The 24,011-nt window shown below is 37.9% G+C and overlaps 1 protein-coding gene across 7 annotated transcripts in view; it reads right to left on the minus strand.

The window, feature by feature from the left end:
* The window catches only part of LOC126354250 (inositol polyphosphate-5-phosphatase A), a 311,452-nt gene that overhangs the window by 68,532 nt on the left and 218,909 nt on the right, over positions 1-24,011 (minus strand). Inside the window, exon 14 of one of the 7 annotated variants that reach the window (XM_050003766.1) lies at positions 5,108-5,145. The exons of 5 other annotated variants lie outside the window; for them this stretch is intronic. In XM_050003766.1, coding sequence (XP_049859723.1) covers positions 5,116-5,145 — 30 coding nt within the window. In that variant the 3' untranslated portion in view covers positions 5,108-5,115. Of the gene's footprint in view, positions 1-5,107; positions 5,146-9,230; positions 9,385-24,011 lie in introns of those variants that run through there. One more of the 7 variants, XM_050003763.1, reaches the window with a different exon arrangement.

Raw genomic sequence — 24,011 nt, forward strand, 5'->3', positions numbered from 1 at the left:
AAAGAATGGATTGAGCTAAGGAATACGCCCTGTGATGTACATAGCATAATTGAATCAAATTGGAAATATAGCATTTTGGAAGAAGATGCATTCTTCCACATGGAAACATTGAAACTAGCATGTGTGAATGTCATGCCGTTAGCATTTTCCTCTTTCGCCACTAGAAAAATATTCCATATGTCTTCTTTTACACCTTCAGTTCTTTTCTTTTTATTTCTCAAAACATTAAATCATTTTTTCTCCAAAATTATTACTATATTTTACAGACTATAAGACACAATTTTCTCTTCAAAAAATTGCCTCAAAAATTCAGCAGCACCTTATACTCATAATTAATATAAAAATATCCATTGTTTGATTTAAAATGGCCATATATTCGATGCCGAGGGATACCTATGGCTATCTGGCATAATGGATTCAACTGGCTGCAGCAGTCATCAGTGCAAAGTTCAAGAGTTGTCTGGATTCACAAGCTTGCTAACACTGTCTCCCTCCTACCCTGCCATCACAAACCCAGGACACTGTTGAGCCTATAATGCCTCACTGCAGTCTACAGTGCCAGTGAACTTCAATTGAAAGTGATCAGTGTTATCGGCAATTGTTTGTATTTTTTTTTGTTAGTAGCTAGTTTCGTAATGGAAGGAAAATAAAATGTAGCAGCTGAGCAGCATTTTGACCCTCCACCAACAGAAAAATAAATAAATAAATTTACAATATACGAGCTAGTACAGAAGAACTGAAAAAATGAAGGCTAAATGTGCAAATAGAGGACTGAATACAAAATGGTCAAAATTAGAAGATGACATCCTGAAATAGATTCCATAACACCATCAAAATTGCATTGGAATTAATACAAAAATGATTCAGATACACACTTGTAAGCTAGCACTACAGTGGAACTTAATAGACTCCAAGGGTGGAGTTGGTTGGTATTACAGTTTATGAAATCTCATGGACTTAGCGTGTGAACCAAAACAAAAATATTCAGAAAATGGCACAAGAGTAAGAAAATATTATCTTTCCATCACTTTATTATTCAACATCGAAAGTAAAAAAGTGTGGAACTAAGCCAAATAGTGAATATGGACAAAACACCTCTGACATTTGATGTGCTCAGTAACAGAACTGTTGCCATGAAAGGTGCTAAAACTGTAACTACAAAAACAAGTGGACATGAAAAAAATGCACTACACTGTTGTCCTTTCATGTTGTGCTGACTGTACTAAAGTTAACCCAATGATCATTTTCAAGTGCATAACAGGGCCAAAACATTCTGAAATACCGCCAAGTGGTGGTGTTCATGTACGTGACAAGGTTTGGATGGATGAGGTTGGTACAAAATTATGAACTAACAGAGTGCGGGTGAGAAGGAAAGGTGCTTTATTGAAGAAGAGTTCTCTTCTTGTGCTAGATCAGTTTGGTTGTCACTGAAAAATTCTGCAAAAGAGAAATTGAGACGGGGGAAATACAGAGCTTGGTGTCATTCTGGGATGACTTACTTTACAATTGCAACCCCTTGCTGTGTCGATAAATAAACTATTTGAAGTGTATATGAGAGAGGAATGGAGCAAATGGATGATGGATGAAACCCAACAGCAATTCACACTGAAGGGAGCTTTACAATAACCTACAATGAAACAGGTGTGTCAGTGGATAAAAAAGTCATTGTCTAGAGTGAGAGAAGATGACATTATTGTTAAATCTTTCAAGAAGTGCAAGCTCTCGGTGGAAGTGAAGACCATCATAGAGATGAAGAGGATAACGATGACAAATGAAGAGGAGAGGAAAAAGGAAGAGGAAAAGTTCAGATGACGATTTTCAGGGATTTTATAGGTCACTTTGGTTTTATAAACTAAGATTTTTTTAGTTTGGCTTTGCAATCCAATAATATCAATGGTAGAAATGTTATTTTTAAAAAAAAACATTTAAAAATTTCAGTGCATCTTATAGTCTGTAAAATACGATATCTCTCAATGCATATTATCTCCCCCATTTCTATTCTTTTCCCTTGTTTCTGTTCTACTTCTTATCACTTACACTATATCGCCACAAACTTTTCCCTAAGTCATCATAATTTCTACTACTGTAGACCACCACTTTAGGTAGTGCAGTAACACGTAAAAATGACTATATGCCTACCACACCACATGAGAAACAAAATAAATAAATTTAGTTAAGTAACTGTTCAACTCTATCCATTGCATTCTTTGCATCACTTACATTTTCATCTGTGGATGGGGTTAGTATTTCTTAACATTGCGTAGCATTGATGATTTACAAGTTTTTGGGTTTTCAGCTGAGTTGTTATGTTTACACAATTTTTCAATAACTTTGCTAGTGGTCTTGACCAGTGTGTTCATGATTTGTTAATCCTTTTCTTACAAGTTGCACAGAATATATACAGCAGTAGTTAAATGGAAAAAAAACAACACATTTGTATTACTAAAAAAAGTCAAAGTAAACACACATTAAAAATTTCTGCTATGGTGTCGATGTGCCACATGATACACTGCTAAATACAAGTATTATTAAATTATGCTGTGAAACTGTGATGCGATATTACTACATACATGCTCCACATCTGTTGCATGCATAATAAAATACAAAAAGAAAATAGGACAATGGTAATATGTTTGTGGCCGACATCATTCAAATTGATGATTTACAAGTTTTTGAGTTCTCAGCCCAGTAGTTATGTTATGTTTACACATATTTCAATAACTTTGCTAGCTGTCTTGATCAGGTGCCAAGAGGAGGTTTTGCTGCTCATCGTTCACACTCTGAACTTTACACTCTCCTTATCACCTTAGTGATTGCTTCCCAGTGGTGTTAGATGATACAAGTCTTCTTATGCTCAAAGCCAATAGAAATGTTGTGCCAAAACATAAAGTTATAAGCAAAGATTAGATTAGATTAGTTTTTCATTCCATAGATCTGTGTTGAGGAGATCCTCGAAATAACAATACTAACAGTATAAATATATATAACACATCATTTGTTTCTATTAAAAAATTCGTCAATGGAGTAGAAGGAGTTGGCCACTAGTAAGTCTTTCAGGCTCCTTTTAAACTGACCTTTATTTGTAACTAAATTTTTTATGTTTGCTGGCAAATTATTGAAGATGAGTGTTCCTGAGTAGTGGACCCCTTTTTTTAACTAAAGTAAGTGCTTTTAAGTCCTTGTGCAGATCATTTTTGTGCCTGGTATTGTATGTATGAACTGAACTGTTTGTTGGAAAAAGAGATATATTTAGGACAAATTTCATTAAGAAGTAAATATACTGAGAGGCAGTAGTATAACCAGTTCTTTGGAGGGGTGCGGTGAGATAATACTCTGCACCAAAAAAGAAAAAAATGTCTTACCTGGCACTTTTCCATTAGCAGACAGATGTGGTGTGACTTAAGCAAACTGAGAGTTGGATCCCATTCTTTACGTAGGCTACAGCATCTGTCTCTGCTAATTAAATTAGCTACCTCTTTTATTTCAATCCTTTCCTTTATTAAATCATGCCAGAAATTTGTCACCTGATACACAACACTGATACCTTTTTACTTCATTTCATGCAAACAGGTGAGGCAGTGTTCAGTGCCAGCTGTTTAGTTGGGTGCATAACTCAGGTGCAATATTTATGCTCTTTACATGTTTGTCTCTCAGTTCTTTCAGTTTAAAAACATCTGACATCTCACTTTCACAATGTATGTGTTAAGACATGCTTTTTCTTTTCTTTATTGAGGGGGGGGGGGAGTAGTTCTAGCTTATTTTTCAGACAACACTGTAGACTTTTTAATTCTGTTGGAAGGATTGATATACATCAAAATAAAATTAAAAGTGTGTCATCTGCTGGCATGAAATGAAATATGAATATACCAGAATTTTAGCACAGGCAAAAAAATTTCTATGGCAGAACCCACAAGTGAGCCAACTGAAATTAGGGATGCAGATAATTTAAACAGCTTTTGCTTAATGAAAGCATCATATGTGACATTCATTTTGCTTGAATCACGTCAGAAAATAGTTCAATGCATTCACTATCTTTGTTCTTGTATACTGTATTTTGATAAAGAATGTGGCCTTATAGCACTCTCCTTCTTTTAACTTTTTATGTTTTAGCATAGCCTTTCTGTTGGTTTTGCCTGGCAACAATCACCAGAGCAGTGCACAGTGTGTACCATTCCAAGTTTTGCTGGAGACTGAACAGTGAGTAACGAAATGTGTTCAACACCTGAAAAGACAGCTAGGGAAGTTGTTGAAATATCATTTGCTGATAAAATGATAACTTGGCTGCAAAACTACAACTTAGAAAACACCAATTTTGACAAGAAATGTTATGATACGGAGGAAATATAAGACTATTCAGATCTATGCACTACGTACTAATACGCAATTGCCTGCAATCCTCTTGTGGTCTACATTAGTGACACTCTTACAACTTATCATCTTTCTGCTCATATTTCGTATTCTGCTGTTCTATAAACTATGTCAAACTAATGCCACATACACAATTTTCCATGTCTTTTTCTACATAAATTTAGATATTTTTCTTTCAAGTTTCATCACTCTATTTCATAATTGTTGTTCCTGTCAGCTACTTTTAGGGAAGAAGTCACACATTTTGATAAGAGATAATTGTAAAAATTTTGTAGGATCACTGTTCCAAAGTTTTTGCTTTTGTGCTACTCTCTGGGAAATGACTCCTTTCATAAGCTAGAAAGAGTTTATCTCTTAATTATCAGTGGTTCTCTGTATAATTGGCAGACATATTCTGCAGGAATAAACAGTACCCAACTTGATATGCGATGATGAGATTACATCTCAAAAATTAAACAAAAGATGTCAATACCTTACAGCAGAAATACTTCATTATTAAGATCATGGTAAGTAAAGCCAAAGACTTTCAAATAACTATCTGCAAAATGAATACAGCAGAAGCTCCTAAAAAGATGAAATCAAGCGAGTAGTAGTAGTAATACTAATAAATAATACAACTTGGACAGGATCTTTGGGCTTTCTAACTGTATCGTCTATATCACACACGCCATGCAGCTGTGTGGAGAAACCTAGATAAAAACTAAAAGCCAGTGCTAATGAAATCCAATTTATTTGATACCTGTTTCCTTATATTAAGACAAATGACAGGTATACTGGCTGCGTGTCACAATAAAAAAATAAGAAAATGAGACAAATAATAATTAAAAAACACATTTTATTAACAGTGCACACTGGTGTTGCTCTCAGGGATAATTTTATAAAATAGAACAATGATGACAGGTTTCTCTAGCAAAAAGATAATTTTTAGATTATATTTCTGCAGTAAGATCTAATTGCAAATCATCACCTGCTAGGCTATTCTCCAGCTCAGCTTCCAACATTATTGGCAAATTAAAAGAGTAAATAGTACAATATATAGATTACTTCTAATTACACAAATATATACATATCAAACATTTTTCTGAAGCGTATTTTTATTCTTAATATTTTAAGTTCTAAAAACAAATCAAATGGCTGTTAAAAATCAAAGACTTCGATGCTATCAACAGAAAAATGGTAAAACTGCATCTTGGGCTCAGTACTAGACTTTTCTTCCTCGGGAAGCACGGAGAAACCATTAACGTACGCCACAGACAAAGAATAATATTCTGAAATTTGAACTTTGAAGAAAACACAAGGAGTAGAATAGGATTCAAACTACGAAATTTAAATTCTGCATATTGTGGAGTCATCTTATCAACAATTATGTGCAGTGACATTCCATTTTTATGTCTTTTTGCATCTTTTTTGTCAAGCTGGAACTCTAATGCAAAAGCTACAAACTCAGAATGACCTTGTATCACTCCTTGACCTGTCAAGGTCCATAATGTTTTCAAGCATAATTTCAGGAATTTTAAATGAAATTTTCAAACTTATTTTTGACTCAATTATCTTTTATAAATAAAAGCAAATTTGGTCAATGCATATAAATCGAGATCACGAGTCATGGACTGTGCGAAAGCCAATTACGGTTTTTCCAAATAATTCCAGGTAAATACCATAATGATTTGTACAAGCAAGAATAGGTTCTGTCCACAACAACAACTCAAGTATAATATTTTTATATCTAAAAGAAATTACTCAAAAAAAGTTTTGCAACAGCCTCACAATTTACACAGTAGTTCTTTCTCAATATTCTTCTGTCTACAGGGGACAGTTACATACATCCATTTGTGTAATGGGAGTAAAAGTAAACCTCTATTGTAAATAAAGTTTGGTAGAGTGGGTTGTGTTTCCAACTTTGATGGAAATTTGACTTGTAAATACATTAGAAACCTGCAAGCACCTGGCCCATTCACGTGGCCTGTACACACAAGCATTGTGTTTATGAGAGCATGAATGCACTTTTCAAACATTGGTGGAAGTTGCCGATGCTGGCTTGCCTATTAATGGAAATGAGTGAGCTCATGCTAATGGCTACGACGATGTAACGTTCTTGTGCACACAGCCAAATTGACACACCACATACTCACTTGTATAAAGGCTGTGAATATGCAATGTGCTTCCCTTACAATGAATAACAAATAAAAATATTTTTAAAAAATATTATTTGTTTACACAAATATAAAAAAAATTGTCATTTGTGAATAAAAAGCAGTATGAATAATATATAAACATGAAATCCAATGACATTTACTGCTTCAGTTCTTTGTCATTTATTAAACAAAGTATGTTTTGTTGCTCTTAAATTAACTTTCACAACAACTATTTTTTCAAACACCTCATCAGGAAGTTATTTAATTTTTGAAAATGTGCCACTGTGACACATTAATAAAACATATTTCATATTTTCAAAGAGAAGATCGATGTATTATATCTCCTGAAATCATCTGTTTCACTATAACATTACAAGACTTTCAAATAACAATCTTCTTTGGCAAAAATTGAGGAATCACCAAGTCCACTGTACTGCTAATAACTGTATTATGATTTCACTTTAACTTCAAATTCTAGATTACATTAAAAAAATTCTTTTTATAATTTAATTGACATTTCTTTGGGTATTATATGTCTACATTCAAATTGTGTGTAAGATGTTGCTGCAATAATTGCATTATTGTAGAAAGGCGAGAAAGGTCATCTCAACACTTTAACGATAATAAAGTTGTCAGCGCGCTGCAATATAATGAACCTTTTTTTTTTGGGTACTCAGTGTCTTTCCAAAACTTGTCAATTTCAAAACTCTGTGTAATTGGACTGATGCATATCTATACGAAAAACTAATCCATCGAAACTAATGGAGAGCTTACTCAGAACTAGCCCTAAACATTTTCAGGTAACTTTGCACACCCAGCAGCCAAGAAATGTTTCACTAGACTTTAAAGCGTGTTGATGTTAGTCATTAGAAACCACTGAATTCTTACTTTGTTCACTCAAGCACTGAGTCAGTTAAATTGGGTCATTTCAGAAATGTAATTGCTAAGGCTGTCCACCAAAGGAGTATTTATATGTTGCATTCATTGCACTGTAAGACATGTACAACTATGCTCAACCCATAGGTTGGTCTGAATACCGGATTTGCTTTAATAGGCACCATGGTGTGCCCTTGATTTCCTCCCACCTCTGAACCCACTAGTGCAGTCAGTTAAGAGCAGGGCATACAGTTCAACATGCACTTCAAAATGTGGTGCAACTTGACTTGGTACTTTACTCACTGTTACAGATGAGAGAACGAATAAGTTGCAGGAAAAAAAAAAAAAAAAAAAAAAAAAAAAAAAAAAAAAAAAAAAAAAAAAAAAACTAACGGACCAACAGGGAATCAAACCATTTCAACTTCCTACTTCCTACTATGGAACTTATCCTACTGGTCCACTGAGGCACATTTATGAACAAACCATTAACAAGTTATTTATCAAACAGAAACTGCTGCATTGGAAAAAGGAAACGAGCACTAGTTATAGAATTCTCTACACGTAACAAAAACAAAGAAATTAAGGTGAAATTTGATGTTATTCTTTCCTGAAGTTAGGAATAATTTATTGGCAAAGACATTTGCTTGAATGATCATCTTATTCAAATAATTATCTAGACAGAATTTATCTGAATAATGCCCACCTCTGCTTACCACTAAGCATTGCATTTTCTTCCCGTTTCACACCAGTACAGTTAAAAGTATCAATTTAACGAGGCCTATTATTTAAAATGCTTTTACTCACGAGAGCTGTTTACAGTATATGGTTGCTGAACTGAACTTTTGTTAATTATTAGCTGCAGACTGAACGCAAGAAATATTTCATCAGCTATTCATTCATGCAAATTTGTAGATTCATAGCTAAATCAGTGACGTTCAATAACGTTCAGTACTGGATTATCTTTTTAATTTTCATTATACACATACTCAGTTACTGTGGTAATATCTGATGAATCTCAGATATACAGCATACACTTTTTCTATAGAAAACACAGAAAATTGACAGCTACAAAGAAATTCTAATTTTCATTGCATCCCAACTCTTGCTGAGCCCATTAGTGCTGCTACATTATGACACAGCTGTAGACTCCATGTTTCCTTGGCTGCAGGGCAGTGCCCCTCAGTGACCATGCATTCACGTGATAGCGTGTGTGGAAACCGCTGGATGCAGGCTTCTGCAATGAATGCACAGCGAGTGGTAGGGAATGCTTGTCACACAGTTTCACCTTGACGACACAGTGCTCTAGGGCACATTTCAGTCTGTCAACATGCCTTGCATGGTCAATTCAAGCTTACTCTGTACATGCATTATTAGTAGTTGCCTCCTGAATTGACATAAGACACACAACTTACAGAGTAAGTGTGCATGTGCCAATTATGAACAACCAATAGCTATGAAGCCTTCTCAGTCAAATGAGGCATCTCTGGTATCTGTAGACACATCAGTGTTCATGCCCAACACACACACACACACACACACACACACACACACACACACACACACACACACACACACACACAAAGAAAAAGGGGGGGGGGGGGAGAGAGCGAGAGAGCGAGAGAGAGAGAGAGAGAGAGAGAGAGAGAGAGAGAGAGAGAAGAAGAAGAAGAAGAAAATGTTGAAAAGGTAGGTAATGATTAGATTTAACTGTTGGTTAAGTATAGAATCAATTGCTGAATCTGTAGGAATGGGCAAAGAAGGCATAGGGCAAATTTCACATAACCAATTTAAATGAGAAAACATTCCACTTATACTTTGCGACAAGACGATGATATGTGTTGTAGTACCTACCTGCAGTCAACAACACTAACTGATGACATATTAGGTACCACTAGAAGAATGTAACAGATCTGTGACAAACTGGGAGGGTTTTATTTTAGGTACCATTTCTTTTTCTGCTCTGTTTATTTATTTACTCGTAGTGATATACGTTACACCAAGAGCTTGTTTTGGCATTTTGCCATTATCAAGTGTACCTGCAAATATGGTATATTGGTGACGACATACTACTCCAAGACATACAAATGATCCCTCAGCCACTAAACAACTTGCACCCTAACATAAAATTCACAATGGAAATAGAGCAAAACAAACTGATAACCATTATAGATCTAAAAATAGGCAATAACTGCCACCATTGAAGGAAATTACAGTACATAGAAAAACAACTATGATTGATACTATCATAAGCAAAAACTTTTGGCCCCCGATTTCGCATACATATGCATATTTCAAATCAATGTTTAATTTTAAATTTACCTGTCGATAATAAGGTGATACAAAATGAAACACAAATGCTACAATACAAAGTGAGACAAAATGACTTCAATCCAAAAATAGTGCTGAAATTATATGAACAGCACACAAAACCAAAAACATATGGCATACCTAAAGAAATAACAATAAAAAGAGAAGGAAAAAAAATCACAGATAAACTTACCTATGTTACAACATCAGACATAGGCCAAATATTGGGAAAGATGAACAACTTGTTTGAGAAAACAAAAATAAAATTAGTGTTTCAAAGGCCAAAATATGGTCAACAAAAAATAATACCTCCACATTTTCAAATCCAGAAGCCAACAAACTTTCTTGTGATGATTCCAATAACTTTTATTTAAGACAAACAGGCAGGAATTTTGGAATCAGATTTAAGGGACACATACAAAACTGTGAAAGCAACCAAGCCACATTTTACTTGCAATTAAAAAGCCAAGAACATGAAGCAGAAAATATTGAAAATACCCTAAAAATTGTGATTCTTGAGTTTCTCCCAGCATATTTGATAATAAAAATATCCACGGGTGTACTGCCAGTCTACAGTGTCCAACGGGCACAATATTTCGGCGATCATACATGTCGCCATCATCAGGTGAACTGACGGACTGAGCTCCTGTCAACGTGACGGCACGGAGATCCATACGCCATGGCTGCTCAGAGGGAGCTGGGTTAGGTCGTGGTGGCGGCCGATTTAAATACCCTCCACCCGCAGTGCACTCCCTCCGCTGTCCGTGCCCCGCGCCATGGCGCCGCAGTGGAACAGATTGCGACGGCATCTGAGATGACGTTGGAGTGATGGCTCTGCCCGCCGTGGTTGTCACAACTATACGTTTGCTCGATTTACTCTTGATTAACCCAATCGCTGGTTCCCAAGCCTTGCTAAGATTATAGCCAGAGTCACGGTTTATGAGGTCATCATTGGTGCGAATTTCAATGGCCTCTCTAACAACGGTGTCCCAGTATCTCGACATCTGTACCAGAATCCTCATGCGCTCAAACTCCATAGCGTGATTTTCCGACAAACAATGTTCAGCGACCGACGACTTGCTCAGTTACATCAGTCGAGTGTGCCTCTGGTGTTCATGGCATCGATCCTCGATGGTACGCATCGTCTGACCAATATACGACTTGCCACATTGACACGGAATCTGGTACACGCCGGCCTTCCTCAAACCAAGGTCATCTTTGGCGCTCGCCACCAGTGCACGAGTTTTATTCGGAGGACAAAACACAGTTCCGACCCAGTGTTTCTTCAAAATGCGGGCGATTTTCCCCAAGAGTGCGCCTGTATATGGAATAAACGCAGTGCCTACCTTCTCCCTCATCATTTCATCGATCTCCACAGGTCGTGCTGTAGTAGTTGGGCGGAAAGCACATTGAATCTGCCACTCAGAGTACCCATTTTTTCGAAATACAGTTCTCAGATGTTCCAATTCCTGGGGTAGATTCTCTGCGTCAAGAGATAGTGCGTACCCTATGTACTAGAGTTTTAAGTACCCCATTCCTCTGTGAAGGGTGGTGGCAGCTGTCTGTGTGCAAATGCAGATCAGTGTGCATTGTCTTCCGATACACCCCATGACCTAGGGTGCCGTCAGCCCCCCCTCAAGGACGCAGATTTACTGGAGGGTGACGCTAAGAAATTGTTACCCCAAGGTCCAGTACCACCTGGACTATATGGACTCCTGAAGGTTCACAAAGAGGGGGTACCATTACGCCCCACTGTCAGCAACATCAGGGCACCTACATATTTGTTGGCCAAATACCTGACGGGAATATTAAGTCCTTATGGGTATATGTGTGTGTGTGTGTGTGTGTGTGTGTGTGTGTGTGTGTGTGTGTGTGTGTGTGTGTCTATCAACATACCAATGCCTTCATTTGGTAATTTACATCATCTTTGTTTATAGATATGAATGTTTTCCTCTATTACACACACACACACACACACACACACCATCTTCACAGGTACACTTGATAATGGCAAAATGCCGAAACGAAGTCGTTGTGTATCTTGCATCACTCCAAGTACTAAATAAATAAATAGAGCAGCAAAAAAAAGAAAAAGAAAATATGTTGTTCTTTGACCTTGTGCCCACTGGGCACATCGGTAAGGAAAATGGGAGTGCTTTGTTGACCCACATGGTATACAATGATCTCCACATGATCAATCTGGCCTCTAGATAACCATTATGCATTACAGTACAAACCCCCTCCCCACAACCATAGTGTATGAAGATGGCAGGCAAGGGAACACCTGGAATGGAACTTAGATACATGTTGTCAGGTTCTCTGCACTGACGAATACACAATTTGTCTGATACCTGTGCACAGAATATGGAGGTGGTAAGGAGGCAATGCGTGTCTCAGACCCATAGAAGCAGCAGGGATTATGTTTTGGCCTGTATCATGTATAGATGTCTGACACCTCTCACTGCTATCGAAGGTAATTTGGAGTCTAGTCAGTTGCGGGACAGGATCCTCTAATCTATTGTCCGACCCTCAACATTTCAGTGATGGTTTCATCTTTCAAGGTGACAACACACAAGCACAGCATGCCCATCCACTTAACATTTTATCCCAGGCCGCAGGAATTAACTGAAAGGAATGGCTTGCATCTACATCTGCACACATATGATTAATCTGCAATTCACACTTACATGTTTGGCACAGAGTTCACAGGCTCATTCTCACACTATTTCTCGACCATTCCACTCTCAAATAGCAAGCTGGAGAAATTAATATCTTTCCATGCAGTCTCTGGTTTTTCTATTTTAAGTACAATGGTCATTTCTACCATAATAAGTGGAAACCAACAAAATATTTCGGAATTTGAAAGAGAAAGTTTGTGACTGAAATTTCATGGAAAGATCTCAACACAACAAAAAACACTGTTTTAATGACTGCCACTGTAACACACTTACCACATCCACGACACTCAATGCTCTCTGACACTCCAGTGAGGTTAAGGATCCAATAATGTACAAAAACACTCCAGAAGGGGCAGGACAAACGTAGTTTAGGCAGTCTCATTAGTAGATTTGTTGGATCTTCAAAGTGCTTTCTGCTAATAAAATGTACCCTTTTGTCCAAAAGACCTACAATATTTTCTATGAGATGTTTTTAATTTAAGTTGTCCATAATTGTAATACCTAGGTATGTAGTTGAACTGACAACCATAAAACTTGGTGTGGTTTAATGTATAACCAAAATTTAATGAATTTATTTAGTACTCTTATGGCAGACGTCACACCTTTTATTTTAAGGGTTGCAATTTACTTTGATCTTCTGATGATGTAATTTGCAAACAATCTAGGAGGCCAGCTCAGACTCTTCTGAATCATTTATATAGATGAACAATAGCAGAGAGCCCACAACATTTCATTGGGGAACCCCAGGTATTACTTTGGTCTCACTAAATGACATCCTGTTAGTTACTATAAACAGTTACCTTTCTTATAGAAAGTTACGAAACCAGTTACACAATGAAGACAATGTTTCACACACATGCAATCTGATCAGGAGCTGCTTGCAAGTAACAGTGTCAAAAGCCTTCAGTGAATGTAAAAAGATGGAATCCCTATGAATACCACTCATTACTTCATGTGAATAAAGAGCCAGTTGTGTTTCACAGGAACTTTAGCTGTGTTTTATACTGTGTTAGCCATCTTGTGCAGATTTGCACTTGTTATACTCCACATTTCATGTCGCTGGTAAAGACTGTCGTCTTTCCAGCAGCTAGAACCTGATAGTATCGAGAATGACCTTGCACTACTGAACTCTGGCGCCTCTCAAATAACCGTTCAATGTAGCCTGACATACATAGGGAAGGTAGCATTTATTGTTTGGACTGCTGCTGTGATCATCTGCACACTCAATTACTGGTCTAACAAGTCAGCAATCACAGAGCACTATCTACAGGAAAATTCTGCTATGGGTGTCACAATACTCCGACTATGCAGCATTACAGCAAGTAAGAGACCAACTGATCAACCCTGACAGCAGCTAAAACCTTAATAAGGTATGGGAACCCACTAGCAGACACCTCTCCAGTGTGCATTTTCAGATGGAAACTGTGGATGGAGCAGAGTATCATAGGGGTAGGGGGAGGAGTGACATACTATGTGGAAGGAGAAGAGAGAAATACAATTTGAAGGGTTATGGCAGTCAGTTCACAACATGCTATATAGATTAATGTAGTCACATGCTGAAATAGTGCACTCACTGGACATAGAGATATGGCTCTACACTTATGAATTATTTTGTGATAAATTATGCTGGGCGAAACTGCACAGTCAAACTTAATCAACAGATTTCAAAGGACTATCTTAGGTATCTCTTTGGCTCACTGTTCTCAAAATAACTAAATACATCTCTTTTTGCCTAGTAATGTACTGGTCTGGAAGCAATAGTGAACCTCTTTGGCACTGCCATGATTTTATTGAATTGTGCTCTGAAAAGAGGCCCACTCTATCTAATATTGTGTCTCATTCCCTCCTTTTCAAATCTCTGGAACATCTGGTCAGACATTAAGGTCTTTCAAAATGAAGTTCATAGCCTAGTGACTAACTGCACTGTAAAATTTGTCCTATGTCCCAATCTACCACTACCTACACCAGCCCCATTACTCGCAAGACTTGCAACATCCCAGGGAACAGCTAGCATCTCACATCAGATTACGTGAAGCTACTGTTTAGCCTTCAATATTTTTATGCCAATTAAGAAATTGTCAATAATCATGAATGGACACAAATATAAAGAACACAGAGGCGAACACACAATAACTTGTTTCAAATTAACTGCTGAAACTGTGGTGCCCATAATACTACAGGTGCCACTTTGGTTCTCTCCCTCAATGCTATTTCCTCAGAGCTTTCCAGATGGGAACTTATCCCAAACATACAAACCTACTCTGCTACATACAGTTGCTTCTCTTCATTCCCATGGCCTTATTTTCCTTTTTCTAGTCTTTTGTTAACATTTTGTGTATATTATTATTATCCTCTTCCTCATTTTTCCTACGTTATTTACAAGAACTTCATGATGTATTTACACTCATCTCTGACTTGTCTACTACTGTCTCCCTGTCCAGATCTTACGGCTTGCGAACCTATATGAAGACTGTAATCCAATTTTCCCTCTCCCCTCTCATGCAGCCTACTAGTGTTCCTTGGGTTGGCACACACATTATTTCTTCTTCTGACTTCCCCCTATACACAAGTTTTATTAGTTTCTTTTCCCTCAGTTGTTTCCTCTATTCTCCTAGAAGGAAAGTTTGATTCCACAAGCTAGCAATTTTATGTCTTTGTACTTGTTTACTTCTACTACTTGGTGAACAGATTTTCACTACTTATATTACTATACAAATATTTTTAGTTTGAGTGACAATTTATACTATAATATGGACATATTTAAATTGGTTATAAAATATCTTATAAAAATATTTTTAAAATCATGGCTCTGAATTGTGTTCGATGATAAAGATTCATAGGTGAAATTTCCAGTAAATTCAATTAAGATACTATGAATTGGCATCATTAAGGAGCAATATGGTTGCTTATAGCTGAAGCCTGTAATACATGGAAAAGTCGAGAGACTTACAGACATATATTCTTCCTGTGCAGCATTCACAACTGGACGAGGGAGGGAGGGAGGGAGGGAGGGAAATTATAGTGGTATTCAAAGTATTCTCTACTACACACCACGACGCAGCTTGTCGCTTATTAATGTAGATATAGGAGAATAAAATTGTTTTCTACTCCTTTTGCTCCTGTTTGGTAAACTAGGTAGAATTTTCAGAAACAAGCTACTGATGTGTCCAACATACAAAGTTAACAATCGATGTTTATTACAAGCTTCGATTCATGGCAATGAGACAAGCATTGGTGAAAACCATTCAAACTGTGGCTTTTCCAGTGAACAATCGAGAGATGTATGATGTTCATTACTAGCAGAGGCAGGAAAACAAATAAATGGACCAGGATGCAAACTTGAGCTGAAGACAATTACAATTGTAATGGATATAAAATGGAAGTGAATTGTGAACTGTCGTTTATTCATCTCATGACGTACATCTGCAAACCATTTGGTTAGAGTACAGGAAACATGACAGAAGTTTACATTATAGTTAACAATAATTTTTACAGTAATAAAGAATGGCAGTTAAATAATTTTTCTTTGAAACAACTACATACACTTATTAAAATGTGTAACATGTTTTACCCAGCTCAAATTGCCAGTTTCTCCTGCTGAATTCATTAACTGAGTAATAACACTTCTGTATCAGTGTCTCGTATAGTTTTCTTTTCAGGGGACCCAACTTCACATGCATTAACCTGTTTTATTCTAATTTACTATAAATTTTCATTCCCAAATATGAGGAGTCTATGCATACAATTTGAGTTGGGAGGGTTGGAAACACACTGTTTTCTTTGTTTCTTGCATCATTTGTATGAACAAAATGTTTTTTGGTAAATAATTTCCATCAGGTGTATGAGAAGATCCAATAGTAGTCATATAGTCAGACAAATGCATAGTCACTGGGAACAGGAAGTACTTTGCTGGACTCTAAGAGAAACAAGAAAATCGAGGTGATAACCTAATAGAAAGTTGGTAGATAACGTTAGAAAACATGCATGGAAGTGTATAGCTGAAGACTGGTGCCTGGAGAAGTCTGCAGGTGGTTTTTACTCAGCAGTGGGAGTCGCCTTCTAGCAAATGGTGGTAATGGCCTGGATAGAACAAATCATCAGTAAACCATCTGGTGCAAGCAGAGGAAAATAGACTCTCACCCTTATTACAGATGATCTCTCTCACCCTGGGGAGTGACCTACACTTCCTCTTTGAATTTCTCCAACCTATCATTCTCTCTTTCTCAAGGACGTGAATATTAGTTCAAAGGCTAGGATGTGTTACAGCTACTTGTGTGCGTATGCGTGTGCGCGTGCGCGTGCGGGCGCGCGCGCGCGTGTGTGTGTGTGTGTGTGTGTGTGTGTGTGTGTGTGTGTGTGTGTTGGCAGTACTAATAGAGTGCTGACCAGCAATGCTGACTAAGAGAGCAGTAACACAGAAACAATATTGTCTCTGTACTGTTATGCATGTGTTTGTGCCATGCGTCAATCTGTTATAAGTGATATACTAGGCATAACACTGGCATCAGCAACCACCAAAAATGTAATGGAATGAACCACTGACTTTTAACATGCAGATGTCATAAATTATCCCACCAGCACAATGTTCTATTTGTATAGCTGACCAGCTTCCATGTTGCCAGTGTCAAAGGTGGTGAGCCTAACACACACAGGTTTGAGAATTCAATAACGTCACTGCAGCACCTGTGTCGACCTGTAGGCAGAGTATTTGGTGAAAACAGTTAACTGAGTAAACAACTTGGGATGGGTCATGAGCACTGGAATCACAAAGTTTATGTCCATATCCATATCCTGGATAACCTTTGGCAAATGACACATGGAGGTGACGTGGCCTTTCTTCTGGCAAGAATTACAAGTAGCCCAGCACTTAGGGCACACCAAACATTCATGCTGGGCAAAACAAAGGACGAGACAGAAACAGAGAACACAGACACTGGCACTGTGGCAGTTGTGGCAACTTGGTCTTGCCTCCGTCTGCTCAGTGCTAGGTCCACATGTTTACCACTGCCACTGCAGCTTCCTTGTGCAAGCTATCTGTCATCCTAGTGGGTACATCTTGTGACACTACTGCCACATCGACTCACACTTCAATTTGATCATCTGCGGACCAAGAAACTTCTACCAATGGGCAGTTTTCACAGAGTAAAGACTTCTGGCAAGTTTCCTTGTCCACAGCTAAACAGATAATTGCAACACACACCTTAGAGTCTGCATACGAGTAACTATGGGCATCAGTAATGAACTGACACTTATGGTGAAGGCTGTGAAGTTTGGCTGCCCAGGCCCTGTATAATTGGTTTGTCCCCTTGGGACATTGGTAGAATTCAACAATTCAGCTTTTGCTGCTATGACATGGGTTCATTTGTGATGGTAGTTGGACAATAAACTGCACATGTGATCAGATGTAAGAGCTGCTGTTTCTTGTAAAGAGTCAAGCTGACACAGTACCTGATACACCTTAGGTGGAGTCCACAAGAGGAATAAGGCTTTGCACAAATTCGAGTCTGTCACACTAAAAGCCAAAAAATGCTGTCAGAGTCTTTCTCTTAAGCTTCCCGATCCCCAGCTGAATTATCACATGGAGGAAAAAGGGTGAATAGGCCAGAGGAATGGTACCCTGCCTGTTAATGGAAGCCAATACAGTTGCCACTGCCAAAGTAAGCTGTTCAATCATGGCCGGTAGAGACGCGTCCATAAATGGCTAAACTTGACAAAACCACACTTAAAGACTGCAAACCACTTCAAACTCGTTGTGAACATGTAGTAACCAAGTAGTATACGAAATAGATCTAAGTAACACAAATATGTCTTTATTCATAAACTTCTGAACAGCAATGGAAATAAGCCTCTTGTGGCTCCACACGTACAAAGACAAATGAATCACACAGAAGGTGCAACATAGGCAATTCACAGAATAACTGATGTGAGCAGTACAAACTAAAAGAACATAATGAGAGTGAGTCAGCACTGTTTTGTGCATATATAGGAGTGAGCTGCCTGTAGAAAGTGCGGCAGAGACTGTGCCGAGTGCATGCCTCCTACAGGTGGCTTCTAGTGGCTGGACTGCACTGACACAGTTGGCGACTGATTTAAGTACACAGGTTTAGTGACACTACACTTGGTGCACATTTGGTGCACATGCAATCACATGCGCTCCCCCCCCCCCCCCCCCCCCCCCCCCCCCGCCCACTCCCCTTTCCCCCAGACACACACTCAAAGTAGTAGGATAGATCTCCTTGAAAGTATTATCTTCAATGAAAAACAATTAGGAATGCACCATGACTAGGTAAAATTGACTGAATGTGGGGAAGGTGTTGCAGCAGAACTGAGAAAAACAACAAATATTCTGCACAGACATGCAACTGCCTGCCCAGTCTCCACTGTAGGAAGCAGTGCCAGGGCCAATTGTCAACACTGTACACTTGCTTGCCCCCCCCCCCCCCCCCCAACTTATGGCACCACCGTGCACAGTATGTGACTGCACATGCCATCATGTTGACTGACATTTGTAGCAACACTGACCTCTGCCCATTTGTGGAAAGTCAGGTTGCAATGTTGATCAACAAACATCATGCTACAGTAGCACAGACAATGATTGCAGATCTGTCTTGCCACAATGAATAATGACACATGCCATCATGTAAATAAACGAAAAGTGATTCTCTTGTGTATGTGAAAGTGAAACATCGTTTTCTCCAATTTTTGTTTTGTTGATTTAATATTTCTTTTTAATTTTCAGCAGGCTATTAAAAATAACAATGTTAATAAACAGTATGTAAAATGATAATTTAATGATGAATCAGATTCAGTATGATGCTTTTCTAAAGATATAGTAGTAGTACCTTCAGTATTATGAGTAAGATGTTCGTACAATTTATGTACTGACGAAGTAATATAAAAAATCAATTTCTTTTGCTTTAATAATTAACCCTGGTGTTATTAGCTGCTAAAATTTCTTGATGAAGAGACCTTGCTTTTTGTGTATATTATGTTGATCTATTTGATGCCTTTATACATATGTATATAACGTTCATGAGGCATTACATGATAAATGGGAATGTGTGAACTGTAGATAGATGTCTTATGATAGTGCAATAGTAGTGCAAGTTTAATATCATGTTAATTTATAGAAATTATATTTTTTTGACCTGAGGGCTTTTCTTGCTCTTTTTGTTTTTCAAAATTTTGGAAAAAAGATTTAGAGGCACAATGTAGGATTACAATAGCAAGACGAACGTGCTTTTACAGCTCTTTGGATTATGCTTAGGAAATGTAGTTGAGGCTAGCAAGCCAAATGGAGTAAAGAATGATTGTTGGAAGTTAGACTCACACCAGAGTGCTGAGTGAATGAGAAGAGAAAAAGCATGTGTGTGTATTTGACATCTGGCATTAAAACTAAATGTTCAATGAAACAAAAGGCTTTGTTTTAACTGTTGTTCCCTTATGCTCTCCCTGAAACTCTGTACAACCTCTGGTTTAGTCAGTTTATCCAGGTCCCATCTCCTTAAATTCCCACCTTTTTGCTGTTTCTTCAGTTCTAATCTACAGTTCATAACCAATAGATTGTGGTCTGAGTCCACATCTGCCCCTGGAAATGTCTTACAATTTAAAACCTGGTTCCTAAATCTCTGTCTTACCATTACATAATCTATCTGATACCTTCTAGTATCTCCAGGATTCTTCCATGTATACAACCATCTTTTATGATTCTTAAACCAAGTGTTAGCTATGATTAAGTTATAATGGTAAGACAGAGATTTAGGAACCAGGTTTTAAATTGTAAGACATTTCCGGGGGCAGATGTGGACTCTGACCACAATCTATTGGTTGGAGTGAAAGGCTATTTGCAATTTGTACAGAAACCGGATGGCAGTTATGAGAGTAGAGGGGCATGAAAAGGAAGCAGCAATTGGGAAGGGACTGAGACAGGGTTGTAGCCTGTCCCCGATGTTATTCAATCTGTATATTGAGCAAGCAGTAAAGGAAACAAAAGAAAAATTCAGAGTAGGTATTAAAATCCATGGAGAAGAAATAAAAATGTTGAGGTTCGCCGATGACATTGTAATTCTGTCAGGGACATCAAAGGACTTGGAAGAGCAGTTGAACGGAATGGATAGTGTCTTGAAAGAAGGATATAAGATGAACATCAACAAAAGCAAAACAAGGATAATGGAATGTAGTCAAATTAAGTCGGGTGATGCTGAGGGAATTAGATTAGAAAATGAGACACTTAAAGTAGTAATGGAGTTTTGCTATTTGGGTAGCAAAATAACTGATGATGGTTGAAGTAGAGAGGATATGAAATGTAGACTGACAATGGCAAGGAAAGCGTTTCTGATGAAGAGAAATTTGTTAACATCGAGTACAGATTTGAGTGTCAGGATTTCGCTTCTGAGAGTATTTGTATGGAGTGTAGCCATGTATGGAAGTGAAACATGGACGATAAATAGTTTGGACAAGAAGAGAACAGAAGCTTTCAAAATGTGGTGAATGCTGAAAATTAGATGGGTAGATCACGCGACTAATGAGGAGGTATTCAATAGAATTGGGGAGAAGAGGAGTTTGTGGCACAACTTGACAAGAAGAAGGGACTGGTTGGTAGGACATATTCTGAGGCATCAAGGGATCACAAATTTAGCATTGGATGGCAGCGTGGTGGGTAAAAATCGTAGAGGGAGACCAAGAAATGAATACACTAAGCAGATTCAGAAGGATGTAGGTTGCAGTAAGTACTGGGAGATGATGAAGCTTGCACAGGATAGAGTAGCATGGAGAGCTGCATCAAACCGGTCACAGAACTGAAGACAACAACAACACCAGATATTACATTACACAAAATATTACATGACACTTAATATTTTTAATTTTTTGTGGGGTTGGGGAAATTACCCACTTACTATATCCAAAGATTCATTTAATGAATAGAAGGAGTTGCCATTCAGAAATTCTTTTAATTTACTTTTAAATGCTATGTGGCTACCTGTCAGACTTTTGATGCTATTAGGTATGTGACCAAAGACTTTTGTGGCAGCATAATTTACCCCCTTCTGAGCCAAAGTTAGATTTAACCTTGAGTAGTTGTAGCCATGCACACTGCTATTACTTTTGAATTCATTTGGATTGTTAATAACAAATTTCATAAGTGAATATATATATTGTGAGGCTACAGTGAAGATCTCTAGCTCTTTAAATAAGTGTCTGCAGTATGATTTTGGATGTGTTCCAGCAATTATTTTGATTACATGCTTTTGTGCAATGAACACTCTTTTACTCAATGATGAGTTATCCCAGAAGATGATACCATACAAAAGCAGAGAATAAAAATAGGTGAGATAAACTAATTTACTGAGATGAATATCGCCAAAATTTGCAATGACCCCAATAGTGTAAGTAGCTGAACTCAAACGTTTCGGCAAAACTTCAGTGTGTTTTTTCCAGTTCAACCCCCCTCATCAATGCATACACCTGGAAATTTTGAATATTCTACCTTAGCTACCGATTTCTGATCAAAGTCTATATTTATTAACAGTGTCATTCCATTTACTGTGTGGAACTGTATGTACTGTGTTTTGCCAAAGTTTAATGAGAGCCCATTTGCAGGGAACCACTTAATGAGTTTCTGAAAAACATCGTTTACTACTTCACCAGTTAATTCTTGCCTGTTGGGTGCGATAGCTATACCTTTATCATCAGCAAAAAGTACCAGCTTTGCATCTTCCTGAATATAGAATGGCAAGTCATTAATATGTATTAAGAACAACAGAGGACCCAAGGCACCCGATTCTTGATTGTTCCCCAGTTTGAGAAACCACCAGTTTTTTGCATATTATGTGAACAGCTTATTTCAACTTTCTGCACTCTTCCAGTTAGGTATGATTTAAACCATTTGAGTGCTGTCCCACTCATACCACAGTACTTGAGCTTATCTAGAAGTATTCCATGATTTACGCAATCAAAAGCCTTTGATAGATCACAAAAAATTCCAATGGGTGACTTCCAGTTACTCAGAGCATTTAATATTTCATTAGTGAAAGTATATATTGCATTTTCCGTTGAAAAACCTTTCTGGAAACCAAACTGACATTTTGTTAAAATTTTATTTTTACAAAGGTATGAAGCTACTCTACAATACATTACTTTTTCAAGAATTTTGGATAAGGCAGTCAGAAGAGAGATTGGGCAGTAGTTGTTGACATCAAGCATATCCCCTCTTTTATGCAGTGGTTTAACAATGGCATACTTCAGTCTATCTGGGCTTGGGTACCTTCAGTCATGCACAGCTTACACTAGCGGTAACACAACACACATTGGCAAAGGTAGCAGCACAATATGTAACACACTTTCAGCTTTGTATTTTACTTGCAGACCTTTTTGATTTTTTGTCCTTGTGTGCAAATACCACATATTGTTTTACATATACGTTGTAACATTTACTTTCAATCAAAACGCTTCTGTCTCAAATACATAAACAGGAGAAAATCTGAATAGTTACATGGTAGCCAGGTGGAAGTGTTTGATGGTCTCGAATTCCAACTGAAATAATTATGGTTTGTGTCCCATTGACACCAATTTTTTTTTCAATTACTGTTTGCTGATATGCTGCAAGCGTAAAATGAGTATAACTGAGCTATGATGTACATAACACACTGCCCCACAGGTGGTTATATGCCGAACAGTCATATATTGCCAAAGTGTCTCAGCATATGCAGGTCAAGAGAGATGACATCCTGGCACTCACTCATCCAGTACAATGGTTTCAGCATGTGTGAACTGGCAGTAATGTACAGTGTTCAATCTCGGTGTGCCCAGAAGTGTATAAAGTGGTGGCATGAGACAAGAGTAATTGGCCAGCTTTCAGGGTCAGGCTAAGAAAGGTGTTGACATCTTGGCAAGACAATGTGTTAATTGACAACCATACAGAATGTTTATTTTTACATACTGTGCAACTGATGAATGAGACCAACTGACTGGATGTTTGGAAGCCATTTGCAACTATTTATGGGATGGTGGCGTTTGATCCCAAAGAGCTGCTAATAAAGAGGACCTCTCTGCTGATCACAGAATTCACAGGCTTGCCTTCACTGAATCGAATGTAGACTGTGACTGGCAGCATGTCATATGAATGAGGGTCTGGTGATGGTCTACAGGCCACAGGGAGCACATTACAATCCACAATATGTGGCACAACATTCGGAGTTGGTTGCATCACAGTCTTAAGCTACAGGTGGATGCCATCAAAAGAGGTATGAATACTTCATCAAATTTATGATCACTTCACCATGGATCAGTATGTGCACATCATGAAACATACCACAGTGCCAAGTGTGACGATACACTATCCCAAGGGAGTGATTCAGTTCCAGCAGGACCTCTCACTGGTTCACATAAGTAGAATGGTTCAGCAATGATTTACGCAACAGGTTGACATTGATCTGATCAACAGGCCTGTTAATGCACCAGACTTGAATGCCACTGAAAATTTGTGGCACAAACTGAAGTTTCAGATGAACTTACACCAGCTGACACCCTCTCAACACACAACTGACCAACTGTGGGACCTAGTGATGTATAAATGGGAGAATCACACAGATGACAAGAGATATTTCCAGATGCTGACTGCCTCCATGTTTCTTCAGATGAAGTGGGT

Source organism: Schistocerca gregaria, chromosome 3, assembly GCF_023897955.1.
Source record: "Schistocerca gregaria isolate iqSchGreg1 chromosome 3, iqSchGreg1.2, whole genome shotgun sequence".
Classification (NCBI taxonomy): Eukaryota; Metazoa; Arthropoda; class Insecta; order Orthoptera; family Acrididae; genus Schistocerca; species Schistocerca gregaria.